General features: G+C 69.9%; 1 protein-coding gene across 2 annotated transcripts; it reads left to right on the top strand.

Moving 5' to 3' along the window:
* The first annotated feature begins 1191 nt into the window (after positions 1–1191).
* Positions 1192–22354, top strand: LLGL1 (LLGL scribble cell polarity complex component 1). 2 transcript variants are annotated; one of them, XM_026095244.2, is made up of 23 exons: positions 1192–1439; positions 6890–6987; positions 11265–11346; positions 11430–11545; positions 13414–13572; positions 13647–13809; positions 14147–14282; positions 14627–14681; positions 14961–15118; positions 15194–15411; positions 15613–15680; positions 16253–16406; positions 16807–16911; positions 17381–17673; positions 17806–17959; positions 18312–18465; positions 18805–19088; positions 19263–19527; positions 19705–19819; positions 20016–20110; positions 20349–20472; positions 20646–20725; positions 21018–22354. In XM_026095244.2, exons 1-22 carry the CDS (start codon positions 1359–1361, stop codon positions 20722–20724), a joined length of 3156 nt encoding a protein of 1051 aa, XP_025951029.1. In that variant the 5' UTR covers positions 1192–1358; the 3' UTR covers position 20725; positions 21018–22354. The 2 variants fall into 2 exon arrangements, with proteins under 2 accessions (XP_025951029.1, XP_025951028.1); XM_026095243.2 differs by having other exon boundaries at positions 11430–11560.
* Positions 22355–22475: the final 121 nt, after the last annotated feature.

Below are 22475 nucleotides of genomic sequence, written 5' to 3'. Positions count from 1 at the left end.
CGCCAGCCGCCGGGGCGGCCCTGCCCCATGGCGGGGTTAGTCAGCAGGGAGGGGAGGCCGGGGCCGGCCCAGCCCTGCGCGATGATGTTTCGCAGGGTGGCGGCGCTCGCCTGACTCACCCCCATGCGGCAGGGTGACACCTCCCGCGGGGCCGCCTCGCCCTCCGCCGCTCCCCCGGCCCCCCGCTTCGCCCCCCGTCACCCAGGGGCCGTGGCAGCATGGGACCGAGCCGGCGGCAGCCCTGCTGCTCGTCCGCCAACCCTCCCCGCGCCGGCGGCCCGGCTCCAGGCCTGGCTGCTTCTCGTTATTTCATTTCTGCTGAACAATAAAGTGTTTCCCTGGCTCCGCGGGCCCGATGCGGCCGTGTCCCCTCAGCGGCGGGGGGGAAGCGAGCAGAGGCCTCCTCGTGCTTCGGGGAGGGCCAGAAACCCACCCGGTGTCACGGGGAAGGGGAGAAAAGCCGCCGGGGATAAATCCAGCCCAGGCGCTTGCAAACGCGGGGGGCATTTGTGAGCCCAGGGCCGGTGTCGAGACAGCCAGTCGCCAGCTGGGGATGGCTCCCGAATGCTAATGTGGCGGGCAGTGAGGTGGCCCTGCGGCCCCGGCTCGGGCCTACGGCGATGGTGGGGGGGGTACATGCTGAAGGCAGGGGCCGGCGGGACCTGCCCTGTCCCCCTCGGTGCCCACACGGGCCCGGGGGTCCGGCGGGGCCTGGAGGCCACGACGTCCCATGGCAGCAGGGCCCCATGGCCAGGATGCCCCATGGCTGCGGGGCCCTGGGCCCTCGCCCGGCAGCCGGGGGACAAAGGCCCCGGCGCCTCATGGCAACTGGCGTGGCCTGGCATGGCGGGGGCCCAGCATGGCCGCTGGGCTGATGTTGTTATTAATTGCATTCATTAGCAATCGGTATTGTGTGTGGCAACAAAGACAATTCATGGGGCTGTGTGCCCCGGCAGACGAAGCGGTGGCGGGGGAGGCTTCTCCCGCCGCCCGCCGGGCCGAGGCCGCCTCAGCCCGGGGTTCTGCGGAAGGAGAGAGAGAAAGAAAGGAAGGAAGAAAGGAAGAAAAAAGCCTCCCGAGCGGGGCGGAGCGGGGGAACTACAACTCCCATCAGCCCCCGCGGGCGGGCGCATGCGCGGCGCGGACTGGCGGCCGCTGATTGGCGGCGCGGGGGCGGCGCGCCCCGCCCCGCTCCGCCCCGCCCCGCCCCGCCGCGGCGGTGCCTGCCCGGGCTCGGCGCGCGGCGCTCGGGGCTCGGCGCGCGCAGGGGGAGCGCCCGCCGCTGCCGCCGCCGCCGCCTGGCCCCGCCCGGCACCCGTACCCGCGCCGCCGCCGCTGCCGCCGCCACCGGCCGCACCATGATGAAGTTTCGGTTCCGGCGGCAGGGCACCGACCCGCACCGCGACCGCCTCCGGCACGACCTCTTCGCCTTCAGCAAGGTGCGGCAGCGGGGCCCCCCGGCTCGGGAGGCGCCCCCCGGGGGTCTCACCGCGGGTGCAGGGCACGGGCCCCCCGGTGGTGCCGGTTCCCCCCCGCCCCGGGGTGCCGGTGCAGGCTGTGGCACCCCCCAGGCAGGATGCGACCCCCGGGAGCCCGGTGCGGAGCCCCCCCGGGGCAGGATGCGCCCCCCGGGGCTGGGGGGGACCATTGCGTGGGGGGGGCAGTGTGTGGGGGCCCCCCCGGGGCAAGGTGCCCTCTGGGGGGGAGCAGGGCAGGGGGCTTCTCCCCCCCCACCGGGGGCACGGGGACCCCCGAGGTGCAGCTTCCCCCCCCCCCGGGGGGGGCAGGTACAGGGATGCGCCCTGGGGCAGCGTGGGGGTCCCCTGAGGCAGAGTGGCCTCCCCCGGGGTGCAGGGTGCAACCCCCCAACCCTGAGGGACACCCCCATTCTCCCCCTTTTTTAGGGCTGGGGGGGGGGTCCAGTGCTCCCCCCTCAGCGAGGCGCCCCGCGGGGGTCCCCGTCCCAGCCCCGCGCATCCCTCGCCCCCGCTCCTTCGCCGGGACGCAGCTCGGCACTCCGGCCATCCCCGCGGCATCCCGCTCCGGGGCGCGAGCCACCCCTGGGAGTTGTACAACTTCCCTGCGCAGGGCTCCGTGCGCCTCCGGGATGCTGCGGCCGCGGGGAAGAGCCCCGCTCCGGCGGGGGCCGGTCCCCCCCTTTGTCATCGGGAAAGGCTGTCCCCACGCGGAGAGGGGCTCCGGCTCCGAGCCGCCGTCGCCGCGGGGGGCTGGGGGGCTGGGGGGCCGGCTCGCGCCCCTCGGGGTGGGGATCAAAGGCCCAAAGTTTCCCCGGTGCCGGAGCCGATCGCTCTCCCCCTGGAAGGGCAGAGCTGCGCGGCGGCAATTTACAGCGCTCTTCCCCTGCGCTCCTGCCTCTGTATTGTGCTGCCTTCACGAGCCTGCTGGGCTCTTAAAATTAACCTTTTCGGGGGCTGCGGCGGGCAGGGAAATCGCCCGGAGACCGGTGGCGTCCACCTGCGGTCCCCGGGCTCCCGGCTGCCGAGGGATGCTTCGTGGCTTCGGGAAGCCGCAGCTGGTCCCGCGGAGCCGGGAAGCGGCTCGGAGGTGTGTGCGCGTCCGCCCGGCGCGGGCCGGCCCTCGGCACGCCTGGGTCCCGTCCCGAGCGCCGTCTCCGAGGGCACCCGCCTCTGGGCCGGGAGGACGTTTCCCGGCCTCCTCCGCCTGCTCCGTCTCGTGGATCCCTGCGGGGCGCCTCGTCTCTCCTCTCGCCCAGCCGGTGCGCCGGGAATCGCCGCCTCCTCCCAGCTCGTGCGCTCTGTGGGGAGCCGGGGCTCGGCTGCGTGGCCCGGTGCCGGGGGCACCCGCTGCCATCTGCTCTCCCCGGAGCGGGTTTGGTGGCCCCGAGCCCGCCGACTGCCCCCCGCATGGGCCGCCGGCTGCCCTCGTCTCCGGCGACGTCTGCTCTGGTGCTGGCGGTCCCCGGTCGCGGTGGGGCTCCTGTCTCGGCGTCGCGCCGGGGGAGACAGAGGCGTCGCAGAGCTCTGATCTTTCCTGCTCGTCCCCCCGCCGGCATACGGGCTGCGCGGGAACTGGGGCTGCGTAATCTGCTCCTCTAGACGCGATGGGGATTTTGTCTCCCGTTAATGAGCTCTGCGCGAAGCCGCCGAGCCGAGCGAATAGACCCCCTGGCGCTAACTCGGTTTGATGGGATTGGCGCACGGGCCCTACGGTCGCGGGACGCGGCCTAAATATCCCCGGCAGCTGGCGGAGGGCTGCGGGAAGAGTCTCCCGAGCCGCCGTTTGCTCGCTGCCGCCCTCGGTCGCCGCTCGGCTCTGCAGCTCGCCTGCTGCCTGTGCAGGGTGGGCTGAGCGTGGGCCGTGGGCTGCTGCGTCCCGGCCACCTCCGGGGCTGGGTGCCCGGCTCCGGTTTGCTGCATCCATCCCGAGCCCGCCGCGGCGCTGGGACGGTCGCTCCTTGCGCTGGATGACCCTGAGGTGTAGGAAAACAGCGGGAACGGCCCCCAGCTGAGCAGAGCCCAAACAGCGCGTCCTTCGGCAGCGGGAGCAGATAGCGGCGTTGTTTGCCGAGCGCCCGGTCCGTCGGCTGAGCTAGCAGCTCACCACAAATCGCGGGATGGAGGGGACCCCCCCCGATGTGTGCGGGGGGAGCCACCTCGTTTGCACCCTCTCCGTGGGCAGCGTGGCCGGGGTGGCTGCAGCTGATGGGCACAACGTGGTCCAGCTTTTGCCGTACAAGGCGTGCGGGGGGGGTACGGCAGGCACCGGCAGAGAGCCAAAGCCCGGGGCTCCCGTTGAGCTCTGCGGATCCGCGCTGAGCGAGCCGCGCGCTGGAAGCGGGCCACGCTGGGGGGTCCCGCGGCCGGGTCCTGCACGGGCGCGAGCCCCGGGCTGCCTGGGAGGTCTGGGCTCGGAGAGGCTCTTCCTGCGGGCGTTGGAGACCGGAGTCTCCAGGCCGCGGCGGAAACGCCGTCGGGGAGCAGCTCCGCGCCGGCCGGCCAAGCGCTCCGGGATGCTTGGCTGCCCACCTGACTCCTATTAAGATCTTGTTTTTACTTGTGAGCTTGAAATCTGCCTCGTATTTGCTGTAATTTGGCCCAGAGCACGCCTTGGATGAGGCGGCCCGGCCGGCCGGATGCAGCCCCGGGAGCCTGGCGGGAGGAAGGGCTCGGCGCGGGGAGGGAGCGCTGCAGCCGGCCGTGCGGGGGGAGCGGGCTGATGCGCTAACCTCTCACCCTGGGGACCTGTTAACGAAGAAAATGAATAGCCTCCGAACGCCGTCCCTGGAGGCTACTGCAACTGTCGTCGTGTAATTTGTTGCTTGATACGGGGCTGGGAGCGACGGGGAATCTGTTGCGCGGGCAGCTGGGGCCGACCTCCCTGCCGCCTCCCGGCCTCGGCGCGAGGCTGCCCCGGCCCCGGGCCCCCGGGAGGTCTTTGCCCCAGGACGGGCGAGTGCTTGGTGGGCAGCGGCTGTTTTATCGGTTCCCCACCTAAAGCAGTTTTGCGGCAGCCCCGAGCTGCTCCTGTCCCGTGGGGAGTGGGACTGAGCCTGCGGTCAGCCTTGGTGTCCTTCAGCGCAGGGTGCCTCCCGGGGAGGCTCCGGGTGCCTTTGCCAGGGATCTGAGGGCGTTCTGGGGCTCGGGAAGGGGCCAGCAGCAGGCTCCCGGGGCCTGGCACGTGGTCCGCGGCTGGCTATCGCGTAGGGAAACGCTTCGAGCGCTTTGGCACGGGTGCACGGGACCTGGGCAGAGGCTGGAGCCTCCCCGCAGCCCCGGTGCGCCTCTGCATGGCCCCAGACGAAGGGATCCTGCCCGTCTGGTTCCAGCGGCCTCCCTATCGCTTCATCATGCGAATGGCAGTTGTTGTACACGCTGCCCGGCAAAGCTGCCCCGGGGCTGCTCCCCGAGGGATCCCGGCTCTCCCCGAAGGCGAGGGAGGTGACAGTGGTGGCGCGGTGCCCCTCCGACTTCGCTTCCCGCTGCGAGGAGGCGCAGCCCCTCCTGAGCCGGCGAGCCCGGGCACGCTGCCGGAGCGCTGCCGTCCGGGACTTCCTTGGGAAGATGCCCGCAGGCCCCGGTGCGCGGCTCTGCCTGGGGAAGCCTCGGCTCCGAGTCACTTGAATGTCCAGCTCTCCTGGTTCTGCCTCCTTTCCTTGGAAAGCCGCGTGGCACTGCAGCCGGGAGTGCCAGCCTGGGCAGGGCCGCGCTGCTGCTCGCAGGGGACTCAGCGCTGGGGTGGCTGCAAGGTGAAACTACTTGTTTATGGATTTTTGCAGCCACTGTTTGGATGACACAGTTCCTGCCGGGCCGTGTTTCCACTCCCACGTTTCCCCCATGCCAGCAAAGGTGCTTGTGCAACGGCGCGGTGAGCTGGGCGCGAGCCGCTCCTGGGCTCATGCGACGCCAGCGCCGGGCCCCGATGGGAGCCTGCGGCAGGATCCAGTGCCGCTCCGGGGCTGGCGTGGCCCGCGGTGACGCTGGGGGTGGCTCTGCGAAGGGGACCTGCAGCTGCCAAGCCAGCGCCGAGATCTGGCCTGGCGGGTGGCTCGGTGCAGCGGGCAGCAAGCCGCAGAGCCCCGCTCGCCCAGTGCTTGCTCGCGTGCAGGCTGGGGCGGGTTTGGGCAGGCGCAGCGCGGGGGTCCCCTCCGTTTGGTGGGTTTCTGCAGGGCCGAGCCGTAGCCCTGCAGGCTGCTGGGACGCCACGGCGGAGGACGGGGGCTGTGCGTGGTTGGCCTCTTTCCTTCCAGGATGCCTGGAAAGGCGCTGGATGGGCGCCTTCTCCGAGCTGCCGGTGCCGATCCCTCGGTGGGTGCTGGGGTGGCTCTTGCTCATGGAGCATCCGCTGGGTGGGAGCCGGCAGCCGGGGTCCCCGTGTCACTGGCGATGCGCCTGGGGGGCTGCCCGGGGCGGGGGGCCGCCCTTCGTGCGAGGCTGTTGCAGAGCGTCCTGCGCGCGAAGGGCTCTGCTGGCATCGGCAGCACCAAAATATGCGTGAGAGCCGTGGGACGGATCCGTGCACGCTTTGCGTTGCGGCTCGTAACTGCGCTGATGACATCCGAGGTCTGCTCTGCATTACGCCTTGGCAGGCAAGCGGGCCGGTGTCGGCGTGGGGAGGGGGCGGGAGGCTGGCGGCCGCCCTGCTGCCGCGGCGTTTCGCGCTCGTCCCGGTCCCCCGTCCCCCTCTTCGAGGGCCAGTCTGGGAACGGCTGCTCTCCTGATCGACTTCTTCCGCTGAAGTTTGGCTCTTAGCAAGGTGACGTCCTGGCTGCAGGCCGGCGCTCAGGCCTCTCGCTGGCTTGGGCGGCCTCTGCTTGGCCGGGGGTCGCCTCCGCTGTGCCCTTGGCCGAGGTTTTGGGGAGGTGCAGCGGGGCAGCGCCGTGGGTCACGTGCAGGAGGTGACCCTCAGCGGCGAGCGCCCGTCGGCCGTGCCAGCTCCGGCCGCGGGGTGTTTGTGCCCAGCAGCCCAAATCCAGGCTCTGCTGCGTGGAGCTTTGCACGCTCGGCGCACGGATCCGGGCCGCGCTTTGGAGCCGGCTCGCCAGGGAAGCCGGCCAGGCCCGGGCCGCGGGAGGGGGAGCCGGGGAGCCCCCGCAGGCTCCGCAGCCAAGTTGGATCCGTCTCCCCGCCGCTCCCTTCCCCTCCTGCCGAAGGGCTCCCGAGGGCCGCGGCCTGGAGCCGGGCTAGCGGTGTCCACAGCTGCGCTGCGTGGGCCGCCGAGGCCCCGGGCCGCCCCGCGGGGCCGGAGGCTCTGCCTCGGCCAAGGGCTTTGCCGGCCCTCGTTCGAGGGGGCCTCGCTCATCCGGGCGATGCTCCTTGGCCACCTCCAGCGCCGCAGGGGGATGCGGGATGGGGGGCCTGGGGGGGCCGGGGGGCTCCGATCGCCGCTCTGACCTGCCTGTCTCCCCCAGACGGTGGAGCATGGCTTCCCCAACCAGCCGAGCTCGCTGGCCTTCGACCCCAAGCTGAGGATCATGGCCATCGGCACCAAGTCGGGAGCGGTGAAGGTGTATCCTTTTCCTCGGCGCTGCCCCGCGAAGGCAGGAGGTAAGAGCTCCCGCCGTCTGCCCCGCATCCCGGCCCAGGCGGCTGTCGGCCTCGGAGCCGGCGGCCTCCTCGGACACGACCGGGCGATGCCGGCCCTGGGCCGCCTCCGTCTGCGGCAGCTGGCCCGCAGCTGGCGGGGCCGCGCGCCTCGGGGGGACGGGGAGACGCAGGCGAGGGGAAGGGAGTGGGTGGGGAGCGGGAAGAAACCGCTGCGTCGTCTCCAACGCCTGATTTATGAATGGAGCCGTCCTCGGCTTGAAATAGCTGCGCCGTAAACGCCGCCGTGGAGCGGGGCCAGAGGGAAAAGGCTCCGCGGATGCGGGGAGCCGGCGCTCCCGGCCGGAGGGGCTGAGCGGTGCGGGGAGCAAACCCGGGGGGGCTCGGTCCCCCCAGCCCCCTGCAAGGGGAAGGGTGGTGCGGAGGAGCCCTCCTGTCCGCCCGTCTAGGGAATACAGGCTGTGGGATGAACGGCAGAAGCTGCTGGGGCTGGGGGACCTGGGAACAGCCGGACAAAATGCTGGGGAAAAGCTGTTGTCACAGCTCTTTCCCCGGGGGAAGGTGACGCTGGTGCTGGCAGGGGCTCGTCCTTCAGCGTGCCGGGGCGCTGGGTGCTTCCCAGCCCCGGGAGCACCCTCGTTCCACGTACGGCCCGTGCGCTGGTCCGGAGCGAGGCCTCTCCTCCCTGTGCCGCTCCGGCGACTGGGGCCATTGCTCGGCTGAGCAGCGTTTGGGTGGAAAACGCGGCGGCTTTGTGCAACGGCCGGATAAAGCGTGCAGCCAGCGCGAGGGGCGGTGGGGCCTCCGGGCTGCCGGCCGCGGAGGGGGTGGCTGGAGCACGCCGGGATGGAGGTCCAGCACCTGGAGACGCAGCCCCGCGGGAAGGATGCGCCCCGTGATGCGGTGCCTCCGGCTGCTCCGGGAAGAGGAGGACGGGCCGGGGGGGGGACCGGGATGCCCGGGCGCTGGGCGGCCGCACGTAGCCAGCGGCTGCCGGCGCGGAGCGGCGCTGGCAGGGCTCCACGGGGCCCGGCAGGGCTTTGTTGCTCGCTGCGCGTAACGAGACTTCAGAGGGCTGCTGGCGGGCGGCCAGGAATCGATTTGTCCCTGCGCTCGGAGGCCCCGCGCTGCAGGAATGTGGGGTGGGCGTTCGGCCGGGCCCGGATGGAGCGGGGAGGCGCGCGGGCGGCCGCAGCGTGGTGCGGGGGGCCGGGACGCCTCCGCAGCGGATCGTCCCCTCCCCCAGCCCGGCGGCCCCCGAGCTCCCTTTCTCCTGCCTCCGGAGCACAAAGACGGTGTTTCTCTGCCCCGGGTGCCGGCCCAGCTGCGATGTCGCGGGCCGCTCGGCCCCGGAGCGGGGCGCGTGGCCACCCGGGGCTCCGTGGGGCGGCTGAGGACCGGATCGACACCCGCCTGCCGGGAGCCCGGCTCGGCTTGGGGCCGCAGGCTCGCCGGGGAGGGCTGACCCCGTTGCATGCCCCATGGCAGTTAGCTTCACCGCGTGCCCGGCGTGGAGATGGGGGGCCCGGGCGAGCCCATTGCTCCTGTCGGCACTTGCTGAGCTGCACTCAGGTGCGGTGATGTTTCGGGGGACCGGCCAGCTCCGTCCCCTGATTTCAGCAGCGGGGATCTAGCAGGGAGAGCGGGAGGAGCGTGGTGCCCCCATCTCCCATCGCGTTCCTGCCTTGCCCATGGCACACGTGCTGCCTGGAAGAGCCCCGTCGGGCCCCGCAGCGCCGGGGGCAGCTCAGCCCTTCCTCCAGCCCCCCAGGGGCAAAGGCTGTTCGCATGAAGGAGCTGGAGGGTCTGGCTGGGATCCTCGTGCTCCCTCGAGGGAGCTCGTTTCCAGCCCTCGCTGGAGCGCTGGCTCCGGCTGGCCTGTCCCACCTCGAGCGCTGGATGTGGCTGTGCCCCGTCCCGAGCTCGCCGTGCCGGGCGTGGAGGAGCCCCCGTTGTGGCCCCGAAGCTGGGGACGTGCGTGCCACCTCCTCGTGAGGAGCCCCTGGGCTCTGAGTCAGCTGCCAGCACGTGGATTTATCGGCCCTGCGGTAGCGGGAGGTGCAACGCAGCGGTGGGAACGTGTGACGTGCCGCTGTTTCCCCCGTGTGCGGAGCTTGTGGCCGGGGAAGCCGCTGCCGCGTGCAGGACCGGGGCGAGGTGGGAGCCCTGGGCCGGCCGCGTGGCTGAGGAGCTGGTGGGACTGGTGCTGCTGGTCCGTGGAGACACCCGCCGGGTGTCCTGCTGGGTGCAGGCTGCGGATGGCCCGGCGTCAGGAGGGGCTGTCACCTCCCTGGGGGAGCTGCCGGGAAGCGGGGACCCCGGGCTTGGAGCTCCCGGCACGCACGTGCGGAGCTGGTGTCACCCGGGAGTTTTGCCCCATCACTTTCTCCGCGGTGACAGATGCTTCCCCAGTCTCAAACCGGTTGTCTGGCTCCTCGGGGACGTCCTCAAAGCCTCGGCGGGTCTGGCCCAGCCTTGGCGCCGCGCGGCCCTGCCAGACAGCTCCTGCCTGTCGGTCTGGGCTGGGCTGCCGGGCTGGTTCCCTGCGCCGAGGGCACCGGTCCGTGCTTTTGGGGAGGCGACGGGTGACCTGGGGAAGGGACCGTGTTGGCACGGTGCTTTTGGGGCTGGTCTCGGGGTGTCCCCCGGCCTGGTGAGCCGGGGAGCCCTGGCATGGCAAGCGATGCAGCCCCGGTGCAAGCGATGCAGCCCCCGTGCAAGGGAGGCTCCTTGCAGCCGGCGGTGCCGGTGCTGGAGCCGTGGCTGTGCCGGTGGAAGGCCGCCCCGGTTCCTGCTCCGCCGCGTCGCCGGCGGAGGAGCCGGGACCAGTTGGGTGAGTGAGGCCGTGCCGGCGCATACCAAACCCCACCCTGCAGCCGGTGCACGCCGTGCCGGGCCGGCCCGGGCTGCCGGGCGGCTCCGCGCGTCCCCGCCGCCCCGCGTGTGAGAAAGCAGGGGGTGGCAACGGGCAGGATCTGGCCTGGCCCTCGCGCTCCCGGCCCCGGCGGCCTGCCAGCCCGCTTCCTGACCCGGGGCGGCCCTGCTGCCTCCGCGGCGGCTGCCGCACGGGTTGGAAGTGCCGGGTGTGCGGGTTAAATGCATGGGAAGTGCTCGGAGTCCCGAACTGTGCCGGCGTGGCCCTGCGCCGCAGGGATGCCTGGAGCTGCCGTCTCCAGGATGGCTGTGCCCGCTGCTCCCTCGCCTGCCTCCCCCAGGCTTTCCGGCCGATGGCCGGACATCGTGGGGGCACCGGGACTCCCTACACGTCCCCCTGAGAGGGGCCAGGCTGCGCTGTCCCGATGGCAGGACACGCATGGCGGTCCGTGGGCCGGGAAGGAGCCCGTGGGAAAGCTCAGGGTCCTGGAGATGCCAAGTGCTAACGCCGTTGTCCCTGCCCAAAGGAGCGCGACTGGTCAGAGGCATCCCTGGCCCGTCAGCTGCCCTGTCTCTGGCTCACCGGCCCTTTGGAGCGTAACTGGGCAGCGAAACGAGGTTGGAAAGTGACTCGAATCCATCACGTCACCTCCACACCCTGCGATGCAGCGGGAGGCTGCAGCTGGGGTCGGAGCTGCAGATGGCCGGGAGCCAGCCCAAAACGGCCCGGGCATCCTAACCCCCGCTTTGGGGGCAGTGGGGCAGGTCCTACCCCCCAGAAACAGCCTGGGCTGCTGGGTCTTTTTAATACTTGTTTTCTTGGATCAAGCCTGCGACCCGAGGCTCTGCGTGATCCCCGGAAGGGCACGGATTCGCGCCTGCCCCGGGGATGCAGCGGCAGCAGAGCCCCTCGGCTCGAGCCCGGCACAGGGCTCACGCCCAGCCTGGGGCTGCTGCCGGCCCTTCTCGCCGGAGCCGGGGTGGGTTTCGGGACAGGAAACGAGCGGGGGGAGTTGCTGAATAAGCATAGCGTGGAGTCTGGCGCGGGAGCGCGGGTTGCTCCCAGCAACGCGCGAGCCGGAGGCTGGTTGCTTGGTGACCCTCGGCGAGGGATCGCGGCGGCTCCGAGGGGCCGCGGCAGCCAGCGGGGAAGGGGGGCCGCTGCGGGGGATGCTGCGGGGTTGGGGTCGGACTGGGCTAAACTGGCATCCTCCTTGCAGCACCGGGGTGGCGGAGGGGGGACCCCCGTGGCCGTCGGGCTAATCCTGCCCATGCATTGGGCCGGCTCCCTCGCGGTCGGGGCGCTGCCGCGGCCGGGTTAGCCGGGGTCGGGCTCTGCTCTCGTTGCTTCTTTGACGGCCCCACCAGCTACGGCGCGCCGGGGGTGGAGTTCACGGGCTTGCACAAGGAGACGGCCACCGTCACGCAGCTGCACTTCCTCCCCGGGCAGGTAGGTAGCCGCGGCGGCGAGGAGCCCGGCCGGGGTGACGCGCGGGCCCGGCCGCCTCGCCGACCGCTCTGTCCCCGCCGCAGGGCTGGCTGCTGTCGCTGCTCGACGACAACACGCTGCACCTCTGGGAGATCTACCAGAAGGAGGGCTGCTCCCACCTCGAGGAGACGCGCAGCTTCGGCCTGCCGGGACGCCCAGGGTTCGACAGCGCTAAGTACTCGTCCCGCCTGCCTCCTTCCTCCTCCACGCTCGTCTCTGGGCTCCGGGCTGCTCCTGCCCTTCTCCCCAGCCCCCCTTGGCCGGCCGAGCCGCGGGCGCCCTGAGACGCGGCGTCTCGCGGCCTGGATCCGGCCCGCCGGCGCTTCCCGGCCCTCTTTTGTGCCCGAGCGTGCAGCTCGCCTCTCGCTCCGTTGCCCTGGCGACGGCGGCGAAAAATAGCCCCCGCGGCGGCAGGCTGGGCCGGGCGTTGGTGCCGGGGTCTCGCCTTCTCGCCGGACTCGGCAGATCCGCGTCCTTTCGCTTCACCCCCTCCCGGGCCGGGCCGGGCCGCGGGGCGGCTCCAGGCGAGGTCTGCCAGAGTTTGCGCTGCGAGCTGCGACGGCCGGGTGGGGCTTGGCGCCGGCACTGCCAGATGCACGGTTTTGTGCTGGTTTTTTTTGTTCTTAAAAACAACGAAAAGATTGCAGTAGGCTCTGAGCCTCTGTGCTCGTCCGGCCTGAGTGCGTTCAGCCACGAGCAAACAGGCTCCCTGCCTGGAGGGCTCCGGGGCTGGAGGAGGGTCTGCCCCAGGCCTGGCTGAGTCGGCTTTCGCTGAGCTCCCGGTCTCCCGGATGCCTCCTGGGAGGCCCTCGGTGGGCAAAAGCCCCCTCACAAGGATTTGCCTGGCTCCAGGAGGGCAGGAGAAGGCGTTGCGGCAGGGCTGGCCGCCCCGTCGTGGTGCTGCCCCGGTCCCCGGGTGCAGAGACCCCGCGATAGCGCTCGCAGCCCGGCGCAAAGCATCGCCCGGGAGCGGCGGCTGGGAACGGCGCGTAGGAGCCGCCGTCCCGGGCTGCTCTGGGATCCCGGCCAACATCCTATTGACAGTGGCCAAAGCAGTTGCCTAGGGAAGAACTCGAGGTCGGGGCTGGCACGCGGGGAGGAATCGCTGGTGCCCTCCCGGCCTCCCCGTCCAGGCCGTTCCCAAGCAGAGGTGATAGCGGCTGGATTTCGTCGCCCTGGGCACGTTCCTATTGCAGGCCTGGCGGTGCTTTCGGAGAGGAGCGGGGCCAAGCCCCGGGTGCTCCTCGGCGCTGGGGCCAGGCAGCCCCCCGTTCCTGCTGGGAGCCGCTGGACGGGGATATCCAAAACAGCAACGGCCCTGGGCCTGCGGTCTGAGCCTGTCCACAGCACAGCTGTGAGCCCGGCGAGGCAAACGCGAGGCCAAATCCTGTGCAGTCCCTGCATCCCCCGCATGCCTGGCAAACCAGAGCCCCGGAGGCCTGGCTCGTGGGAGCCCGTGTGGCCACCTGCGTCCCCGCGGCGGCTGGGGAGCAGCCATGGGTGCAGGGGTTCGGCAGGGCCCCTGCGTTGGCATGTCCCACCCCTGCGTGTCCCCCCCCTCTAGCGAAGCAGCTTGGCCTCCTTGCCCTCCAAACCGGCGGCTGCTCTTTAGCTAATGAGCGGGAGCCTTAAAGAGCCAGTGTGCAACGGGGAAAATTGCAGTCGTGGACTTGAGCGATCTTTTTTAGGTGTTGGCAAGGCCTGGTCTGTAATTAATGGCTCTGTAATTGGCTGTAGACAGAGCCATTAGCATCTAGGCTGAAGGGGAGATGATGGTGAATGGTGATGACCAAACAGCTGGAGTTTGCCTGGCTGCTTTCCCTGAGCATCATCTCCATCCTCCCGGCGGGTCTGTGCCCGAGTGGGGACTGGGAACGGTGGGATTGACGTCGGAGCGGGGCTGGAGTGCACCGGGCTGTCCCCATGCACGGGGGCTGCCCCGCACCGCACCGTGCCCCTCTCGCAGCCCGGGGTGCCCGTGCCGTGCGGGGCGGTGTGGCTGACGTGGCCCCGTGGTCCTCTCTGCAGCTGCTCCCCCAGCATCACCCGGGTGACGGTGATCCTGCTGAAGTCCACCTGTGACGTGGCCTGCCTGGGCACCGAGGGCGGCGGGGTGTACTTCCTCACGCTCCCCGGCCTCGCGCTGCTGGAGGAGAAAACCCTCTTCCAGGATGAGATCCTGCAAAGGTGAGCGCCGGCCGGGCACGCGCCCCTTCCCGCCGGCCCCCGCCTCCCCTCACCGCGCTCTCCTCCGCTGCCAGCGTGCCTGACGACTACCGCTGCGGGAAGGCCCTGGGGCCGGTGGAGTCCATCCAGGAGCACCCCCGGGACCCCAGCAAGCTCCTGATCGGGTACAGCCGGGGGCTGGTGATCATCTGGGACCAGACCACGCGCACCGTTGATCATCTCTTCCTGGGGAACCAGGTAGCTCGGCCAGGCCTGGCCACGTGGCCTCGGCTATCGGCACCCGGTTGGTTCCTCGAGCTGCCTGGGTGCGCAGAGCCTTCCTGGGCCTCGTGGCCACCTTGCAAGGGTGGTGTGCGCCTGGTGGTCCCGGGTGTAGGGTGTTAATGGCCCCCTTCGCTTAGCAGATGGGGCAGGGCTGCCTGCCATCTCCTGGCTATCAGCAGACCAGGAGCATCTCTTGGAGCTGCTGGTCCCCACTTCACTGGTTTCGGGGGCCTGTCTCCCACCGTGGGGGGCTGTGGTGGGGCTGGGGCCTCCTTCTCCTTGGTTTCAAGCCCCCATTTGTCTTTTGCAGCAACTGGAAAGCCTGGCCTGGGAGCACAGCGGCAAGACCATCGTGAGCTCCCACAGCGACGGGGGCTACATGGTGTGGGCGGTGAACAGCAGCTGCCAGAAGACCCAGCAGCCCGTCATGTCCACCATCCCGTACGGTGCGTTGGCCTGTCCCCATCCTGCTTTTGCAATGTGCCTGCTCCCTTGGAGACCCCGATACTGTGCTTGGCACCAGTGAAATGGGCAGGAAGGGTGCAGGGGCAGCTTGGAGCCCTGCTGTAGGGTGGCACTGGCTGAGTCGTCACCTATTGGGTGCTGTGGAGCTCAGACTGATCTCACTGTCCCAGCTCCTGGGCACTGGGAGGCCCCCGCAGCCCCCAGGGTCTCATCTCATGCTCAGGAAGCTGAGATCTCCTTGGGCTTCTTGTGCAGTGAGAAAGTTGCAGCCATGGTTGCAACTTCTGCATGGTTGCGTGCAACTGCATGGTTGTCTTCGTTTCAGGTCCGTTCCCTTGCAAAGCCATCAACAAAATCCTGTGGCGAACCTGTGAATCGGGGTAGGTCCCTGCAGAGCGTGTGGCCGCCCCAGCCAGGTGGGGTTGGGGCTGGCATGTGCCTGTCCAGCAGCACTGGGCTTGCTGGGCTCTCCCTGGGCTTGCTGGGGTCTTCCCTCCCTCGCTGGGGGGTCCTGGGTGCTGGAGGAGATTTGGGCTGCAGAGAGCGTGCTGGTGGCTCAGCCTTGACGGCCCTCAGGGCAAGGTGTCCTGCGGAGCCCAGGGTTTGCCTCGCAGTTGCTGCAGGGACAGGGGTGCCTGATCCCAGCTGCTTCCCCGCAGCAATCCCTTCATCATCTTCAACGGCGGCATGCCGCGGGCCAGCTACGGCGACCGGCACTGCGTCAGTGTCCTGCAGGGCCAGACCCTCGCCACGCTGGACTTCACCTCCCGCGTCATCGACTTCTTCACTGTGCAGGGCACAGAGGTGGCTGAGGGAGGTACGTCCCACCCGGGCTGGGGAGGGCGTCCCTGGAGCCGGGGGTCTCTGCTACCGGCACCTGTCTCTCCCTCAGGCTTCGAGAACCCGCGTGCCCTGGTGGTCCTGGTGGAGGAAGAGCTGGTGGTGATCGACCTCCAGACTCCGGGCTGGCCCACCATCCCGGCCCCATACCTGGCACCTCTCCACTCCTCCGCCATCACCTGCTCCTATCACATCTCCAACGTGCCCCTCAAGCTCTGGGAGAGGATTATCAGCGCAGGGGAGCAGCAGAGCCCCCGGCTCTCCTCCGCGGTGAGTAACAGCTCTCGCTGAATGGGTTACGTGGAGCCGCTGAGCCCACAGCTGGCTCTGGTTGGGTCCAGGCTGCAGACTGGTGCTGGCTGGGCACGAGCCCTGGCTGGTGGGCTCAGAGCCCCCCGAGGATGGGGAGCGCTGTGGGGGGCCCAGAGGCATAACGCTTCCTCCTGCTCCCCACGGACGGGCTTTCTCCAGAGCTGGCCCATCAACGGAGGCAAGAACTTGGCCCAGGAGCCCACGCAGAGAGGTCTTCTCCTTACTGGGTAAGTGCCCTGGGCCTGCAGCCTGGCTGGCAGCTCCCGGTATGTCATGGACGAGCATGTAACACCCCGTGACATTGGGAGGGGGGGTCCTGGGGCGTCCCGGCAGCCCTGAGTGCACCAGGATAAAGAGGGATTAAACGCATCCTCCAGCGGCGCAGGGCAGCCCCTTCCCACGGGAGCTTTGTGCGGCGGTCGGGCTCTTCCCGGAGGCAGCGTTGCCCGGTGGCGAGAGCGGTGGGGGGGACACGGGCTCGCGCAGGGTGCCGAAGCCGGGGGCAGCTGGGCCGCGCGGGCCGTGGCGGCGAGCGGCGCGGGGAAGGCCCTCGCCTATTGTTGGGTGGGCTGACAATCCCTCTTGTTTAGCTTGGCAGCCGGGCAAGAATGCGTCACCCGCTGTATTCTTTCCCCCCTTCCTCCTGGCGCTTTGTGCGTGCGGCTCGCTCCCCCCTCCTGGCACCGCGGCGGCCGCGCGGAGCCAAACGCGAGCGCACAGGCAGGTCTTGTTAGCCCGGCAGATGTCGGGGACGGAGGCGGCCCTTCCCGCCGTAACGCGGCCTCCCTCGCGTCCCCAGGCACGAGGACGGCACGGTGCGGTTCTGGGACGCCTCGGCGGTGTCCCTCAAGCCGCTCTACAAGCTGGGCACTGCCAACATCTTCCAGACGGACTGCGAGCACAACGACAGCCTGAACCAGGCCAGCGAGGAGGAGTGGCCGCCCTTCCGGAAGGTAACGTGCCCGGAGCGAGGCGGCACGGGATGGGGGGGGCAAACCCGGAGCGGGGGCAGCGGGAGGGGATGGAGGATGAGCCCGCAGGAGCGGTCCCAGCTGCGCTCCGGGGGACGTGTCCCCTTCGTCAGGGGACAGCTGCCACCTGATGCCCAGCGAGGACACAAGGGACCCTTGTTCTGCGTGTCCCGTCTTGCAGATCTGCCCCAGCGTGGGGCGCTGGGCCTGCCCCACAGGGTGGGGACGTGTGGGGACGTGTGGGGCAGTCCTGCCACGGCTGCTCTTCGCTGGGCACAAAGCTGGGGGAGCTGCCGGGTACCTGGGGGTAGGAGAGGGCCGGCTGCCGGCGGGGTCTGCCCCGGAGCAGCGTGAAGGCGCCGTGTGCCGCTGTCTCCCGCAGGTGGGCTGCTTTGATCCCTACAGCGATGACCCCCGCCTGGGCATCCAGAAGATCGCGCTGTGCAAGTACACGGCCAAGATGGTGGTGGCTGGCACTGCTGGGCAGGTAGGGCTGCTCGGCGACGCGGGGTGCCGTGCTGTGCTGGAGGGGATGGGGACAGGGCCCGGGAGCTGCTAGGCACCTCTGTCCAGCCAAGCTTGGTGCCTCTGAGCTCCTTCCACGGAGAGCTGAGACAGGGCACGGAGGCACATCAGCCTCTGCCCACTTCGGGCACAGGGGAAGCTGTGCCCATCCTTGAAGGGCCTCAGTTTGGCTCCTACCTCAGGATTTAGCCCTTGGCTTGCAGCAGGGCAGCAAGAGCCAGCTGCTGTCCCCAGGGTGGGACTGTCAGAGCATGTCCCAGCCCCCCCTTGCATGTGGGCGCAGCAGAATCACTACAGGGAGCCCCAGTTGCCTGCGAGGCGGGTGCTGGTGCTGCTGGGAGTAGGATGGGCAGTGCGTCCCCAGCGCCAGGTACTGCGGGCCGCGGGCTGGAGCGCCATCCCAACTGGCTGCCTCCCTCCGTCCCCCCCAGGTGCTGGTCATGGAGCTCAGCGACGAGAAGTCGGAGCATGCCGTCAGCGTGGCCACGGTCGACCTGCTGCAGGACCGCGAGGGCTTCACCTGGAAGGGCCACGACCGGCTGGCACCCAAGAACGGCCCCGTGGCCTTCGCCCCCGGCTTCCAGCCCAGCGTGCTGGTGCAGTGCGTGCCGCCGGCCGCCGTCACTGCCGTGACGCTTCACTCCGAGTGGAACCTCGTGGCCTTCGGCACCAGCCACGGCTTCGGCCTCTTCGACTACTACAGACGCAACCCGGTGCTGGCCAGGTGCGTGGGGCAGCGTGGTGGGGCGCCGGCGGAGAGATGCTCAGCGCTGGTCAGCGGTGGGAAAGGCACTGGTGGTCCCTAGGTTGGAGGGACGAGGCCCGCGGCCGTGCTGAGCAGTGTCTGTGCCCGCAGGTGTACGCTGCACCCCAACGACTCCCTGGCCATGGAGGGCCCCCTGTCCCGCGTGAAGTCCCTCAAGAAGTCCCTGCGGCAGTCCTTCCGCCGGATCCGCAAGAGCAGGGTGTCGGGCAAGAAGAGGGTCAACGCCAACAGCCCGTCCAGCAAGGTGGGCAGAGAGTGGGGCCAGCCTCGTGCCGTCTCTGCCCTGGGGCCTGGCCCCTGTGCTCTGTCACCCTCTCTGGCACGGCTGTTGCTGCTCCTCGCCCCAGTCTCCTTTGCCGTGTGGCAGGATGGGGCCAGATCACCATCTCTCCCCTGTGCTCGCTTGCAGCCTGGTGGGTTGTATCTAAAGACGAGGGCTGAACTACTGAGCGGCCTCTCTGGCTCACGCACAAACCTGCCTGGCGCTGACGTGGCAGGGTACAACCTGGCTATCCCAGCGCCTCAGCCCTGCCGCCCGCACTCTCTCCCACGGCCGCTGCGGTCCCGACCCACGGCTGAGCCCCGTCTCCCCCCAGGTGCAGGAAGCCAATGCCCAGCTGGCTGAGCAGGCCGGGCCCCCGGAGGTGGAGATGACACCCGTGCAGAGGCGGATCGAGCCGCGCTCGCCGGACGACTCGCTCTCAGGGGTGGTGCGTTGCCTCTACTTCGCGGATACCTTCCTCCGAGACGGTAAGGCCCGCGGCCCCTGCGTGGGCTGGGAACTCCCCGACCCCGTCTGTGGCTGTCCCTGGCAGAGCTCACTGCTTCCCCTCTGCCTGCTTCTGCTGGGGCTTTCCGGCAGGGTTGGACCCACGTGCTGGTGGCCCTATGGGGCAGGAGGGGTTTTCAGCCTGACTCATGCAGCGCTGGCCCTGAAGCATGAGGGTTGCTGTCTTCATCTCCCAGTCTCTGCTCTGCCAAGGCAGCTTCGGGAGAAGCCTCCCCGCGATGGGCCTTCCCGGTCTGACTGGTGCCGTGCTGCGGGGAGGCTGGTTTCTCATGCTGCCACTGTTCCTCCCACCCCCGCAGCGGCCCATCACGGCCCCACGATGTGGGCAGGGACCAACTCGGGCTCGGTGTTCGCCTACGCCCTGGAGGTGCCGTCGCAGGAGAAATTCTCGGAGCGCGCGGTGGAGGCGGTGCTGGGCAAAGAGATCCAGCTGATGCACCGGGCGCCTGTGGTGGCCATCGCCGTGCTGGACGGGCGGGGGAACCCGCTGCCCGAGCCCTACGAGGTCTCACGGGACTTGGCCAAAGCCCCCGACATGCAGGGCAGCCACTCCATGCTCATCTCCTCGGAGGAGCAGTTCAAGGTAAGCGCTGGGGCTGGGCTCGGTGCTGCGCCGTCTCCCTGCGGCAGGGACGGGACCAGCCGCCGCTCTGCCTGCACCCGCCGCGACGTGCCCCCGTCTGCTCTGGGCACGGGGAGTGCCAGTCGGAGGGTGTCGCAGCCAGGGCTGATCGGCTGCTCCTCTCGCCCGCCCCAGGTGTTCACGCTGCCCAAGGTGAGCGCCAAGACCAAGTTCAAGCTGACGGCGCACGAGGGCTGCCGGGTGCGGAAGGTGGCCCTGGTGAGCTTTGCCAGCGCCACTTCCGAGGACTACGCGGAGAACTGCCTGGCCTGTCTCACCAACCTGGGCGACATCCACATCTTCACGGTGCCTGGCCTGCGGCCCCAGGTCCACTACGGCTGCATCCGCAAGGAGGACATCAGCGGCATCGCCTCCTGCGTCTTCACCAAGCATGGCCAAGGTGAGGGGCCCTGTGGGGGCCTGGTGGCTCACCTGGCGATGCTGGGACTGCGGGACACCCGTCCCAGGCTGGGCATCATCTCCAGGCCCTGCCCACCTGGTAGAAACCCCTCGGCCTTGCTCTCCCCCTGCTCTGCAGCCCAACACGGGGGTCCCTGACACTCTCTACCCCCTCCAGGTTTCTACCTGATCTCACCATCCGAATTTGAACGCTTCTCCCTGAGCACCAGGAACGTGACGGAGCCGCTGTGCTCCCTGGAGGTCTCCAGGCTCCAGGACACCTCCTGTCTCAGGTGGGCTGGGGCGCAGATGGGCTGCACCGCCAGGGACTCGGTGCAGGGCTTGCTGGGGGAGACCAGGGTCTGCCACAGCTCGGGGGGTGTTTCTCCCTCCCAGTGTGGGGGAGCATCCCGATATGTGTCTGTGCCCTGCCCCGGGTGGGGGGCTCTCGTGTTACCCGGCACTAACATCCCCCCCGGTTCCTTCCAGCAACAACTTCATGGTGACGCCAAAGCTGCCGCAGGCGAACGGCACCCACGTCCCCCACAGCCCCGAGGCCAATCACTCCCCCGCCGACAGTGACCGTGAGTGACTCTCCAGCCCGGGGGGGCCGCGGCGGGGAAGGGCACGGGGCCGGGGTTCGATGGGTTCACAGGCGTCTCTGCTGGCCGCGGTGGGTTGGCTGGAGGGTCACCTTGCTTGGTGGCCTGGCTGCCCCGCAGTGGTCCCTCCTTCGGGGCTGGCTGCACCGTCCGGGGGCTGGCACGGGGCCGGCTGCTCGCCGCGGGTGCCCACCAGCCCTGCCATCCCTGCGGCTCCCAGGGTCCCCCGAGGAGCACCAGGCCGCCTTCTCCCCCGGCCCCGTCGACTCTCCCAACAGCAGCATGGAGAACCCGCTGGACACCACCGGGGACATCACCGTGGAGGAAGTGAAGGATTTTCTGGCGTGAGTGGGGGGCAGCGGTGGGATGAGCGTGCGCGGTCTCTGCCAGCAGCCAGCCCTAGGGCTGCATCTCTGCTGGGGCCCCCACAGAGCCGGTGGTGCCCAAACTGCTCTGCCAAGGCCGCGGGGAGGTGGCCGAGCCCCCGGGCCCGCGTCTCACCAGCCTCTGCCCCTAGGTCCTCGGAGGAAGCAGAGAGGAACCTGAGGAACGCGAGCGAGGACGAGGCCCGGCCCGCGGGGATCCTCATCAAGTGAGGTGCGTGAGGGGCTGGTGGCCCTGGTGGCAGCTGGCCCTGCCTCTCCGTGGGGACACGTTGGGGACGTCTGCAGACGCAGACCTGCCTCCGCGTCCCTCCCCGCCGCGATGCGGGGCAGCGTGGGGCCCTCTGCGCTGTTTCAGACTGTGCTCCCAGGGCCCAGTCCATACTGGGACGCTCCCAGTCTCGCAGGGCTGCAGGGGCCCGCGGGGAAGGTGAAGGCGGGTGCAGGGCGTCGGGGGCCCTGGAGCCCCGTTTGGGGCTGGCTCTGAGCGGCGGCGTTGCCTGCAGGGATCGCCGGTGCCCCAGGCCTCCCCAGCCCATCTCAGTGCTCGGATTCCCGGGACGCGCGACTCGACTGGACTCTCCCCAGCGCCCCTCCGCGTAACGTAGACTCGCCTCTTCTCTAACATCCGCACTGGCCGCCGGCGCGCCCCGGCTCCGGCACGTCCCTTCCCCACGCCTCCCTCTCGGCCTCCGCCGCCGGCCCCGATCCGCGGGGGCCGCACGCCCTCTCCGCCTCGGGGGCTTGGGCGGCCCCTCGCCGGGGGCCACGTCGCACAAACTCTTCCCGGGGAAGATATTTTTTTATACGGTCGAGTGTAACTTGTCCCCTGCTCCAGAGCCCCGTTCCCAGGGGCTGCTGCTGCCCGGCTCCGCGGGGAGGGCCGGGGGCGGCGGTTGTGCCCTGCGCCCGCCGGCTGGGTTTGGCCCCTCGAGGAGGCATGGAGCGAAGGGAGGCCGGGAGCCCTCGGGCACAGCGCCGCGGACCCTCGTCTCTGTTTACACGCCCGGCTCCCTGCAGTTTACAGCCCCGATCCCTGGGCGCGCGCGAGGAGGCTCCGGGCTGCTGCACGGGGACCGTCCCCTCTCCTGGGGGCTGCTGCTCCCCGGGGTGGGCATGCGCCCGAGCCCCGCGGGGGGACGGGTCTCTGCTCCGGTGCCGGGGTGCTCGAGCAGCCCGGGGAGGGCACGGCGGGGGGGGTCACAGGTGGCCTTTTTCTTAGTGGCTTCTCCAAGGGCTATTTTCCAGGCCGGGCTCTCTGCCTGCTGCTCCTTTCCAACACTAATTCCTGCCACGGGCAGGTTTGGGATGGGATCTCACTGGGTGGGTGGGGGGAGAACCGCTGGCTCCTGGCCGGTGGGGCACGGAGCCACCCTGGGGGTGGCCCGGCCCCTCTCCCTCCTCCTGCTCTGGGCTGGGGGTGTCACTGTGCCAAATCCCTGCTGGGCTCCCCCCCCCCCCGGCTCTGTCCTTGCAGGGGATGGCGGTGACACTGGCTCTGTCCCTCCGTGGCTCTGGGCTTAGCCTAGCGCCTGCCCCTTGCTGCAGGGACCAGTGGGACCCATGGGACCCAGCCCCAGGCACCCAGGGCCCCTTCTGCCCCCCCGGGCTCTCTTGCGGTACGTGTGTGGCCGGGGGCCGGGGAGCGGCAGCGCTGCCCCGGGTCCCCTTGCTGCCAGCCGGGGTTGTAGTGTCCCTGGTAGAACAACCCCCACCCCCCACACACCTTGTCCCTTTTTTTTTTTTTTTTTTTTTTTTTTTTTTTTTTGGTAAGATGAATTTAGCATTGTTTAGTTATTAAAAATACTGGTTTTTAATATTGAAAATAAAGCATTTAATATCAGCTGCTGGGGCTGCTGGTGTGCAGGGAGCCTCAGCCTGGGCAGGGTGGCCGAGGGCTGGAGGCTGGGGCTGGTGGGGACGGGCAGGAGGGTGTGGGGCCGGCGTGGCCCTGGGTGCCACTG

Source organism: Dromaius novaehollandiae, chromosome 14, assembly GCF_036370855.1.
Source record: "Dromaius novaehollandiae isolate bDroNov1 chromosome 14, bDroNov1.hap1, whole genome shotgun sequence".
NCBI lineage: Eukaryota > Metazoa > Chordata > Aves > Casuariiformes > Dromaiidae > Dromaius > Dromaius novaehollandiae.
Note: the sequence above shows the minus strand (reverse complement) of the source record. Positions and strands in the feature narration are given on the sequence as shown.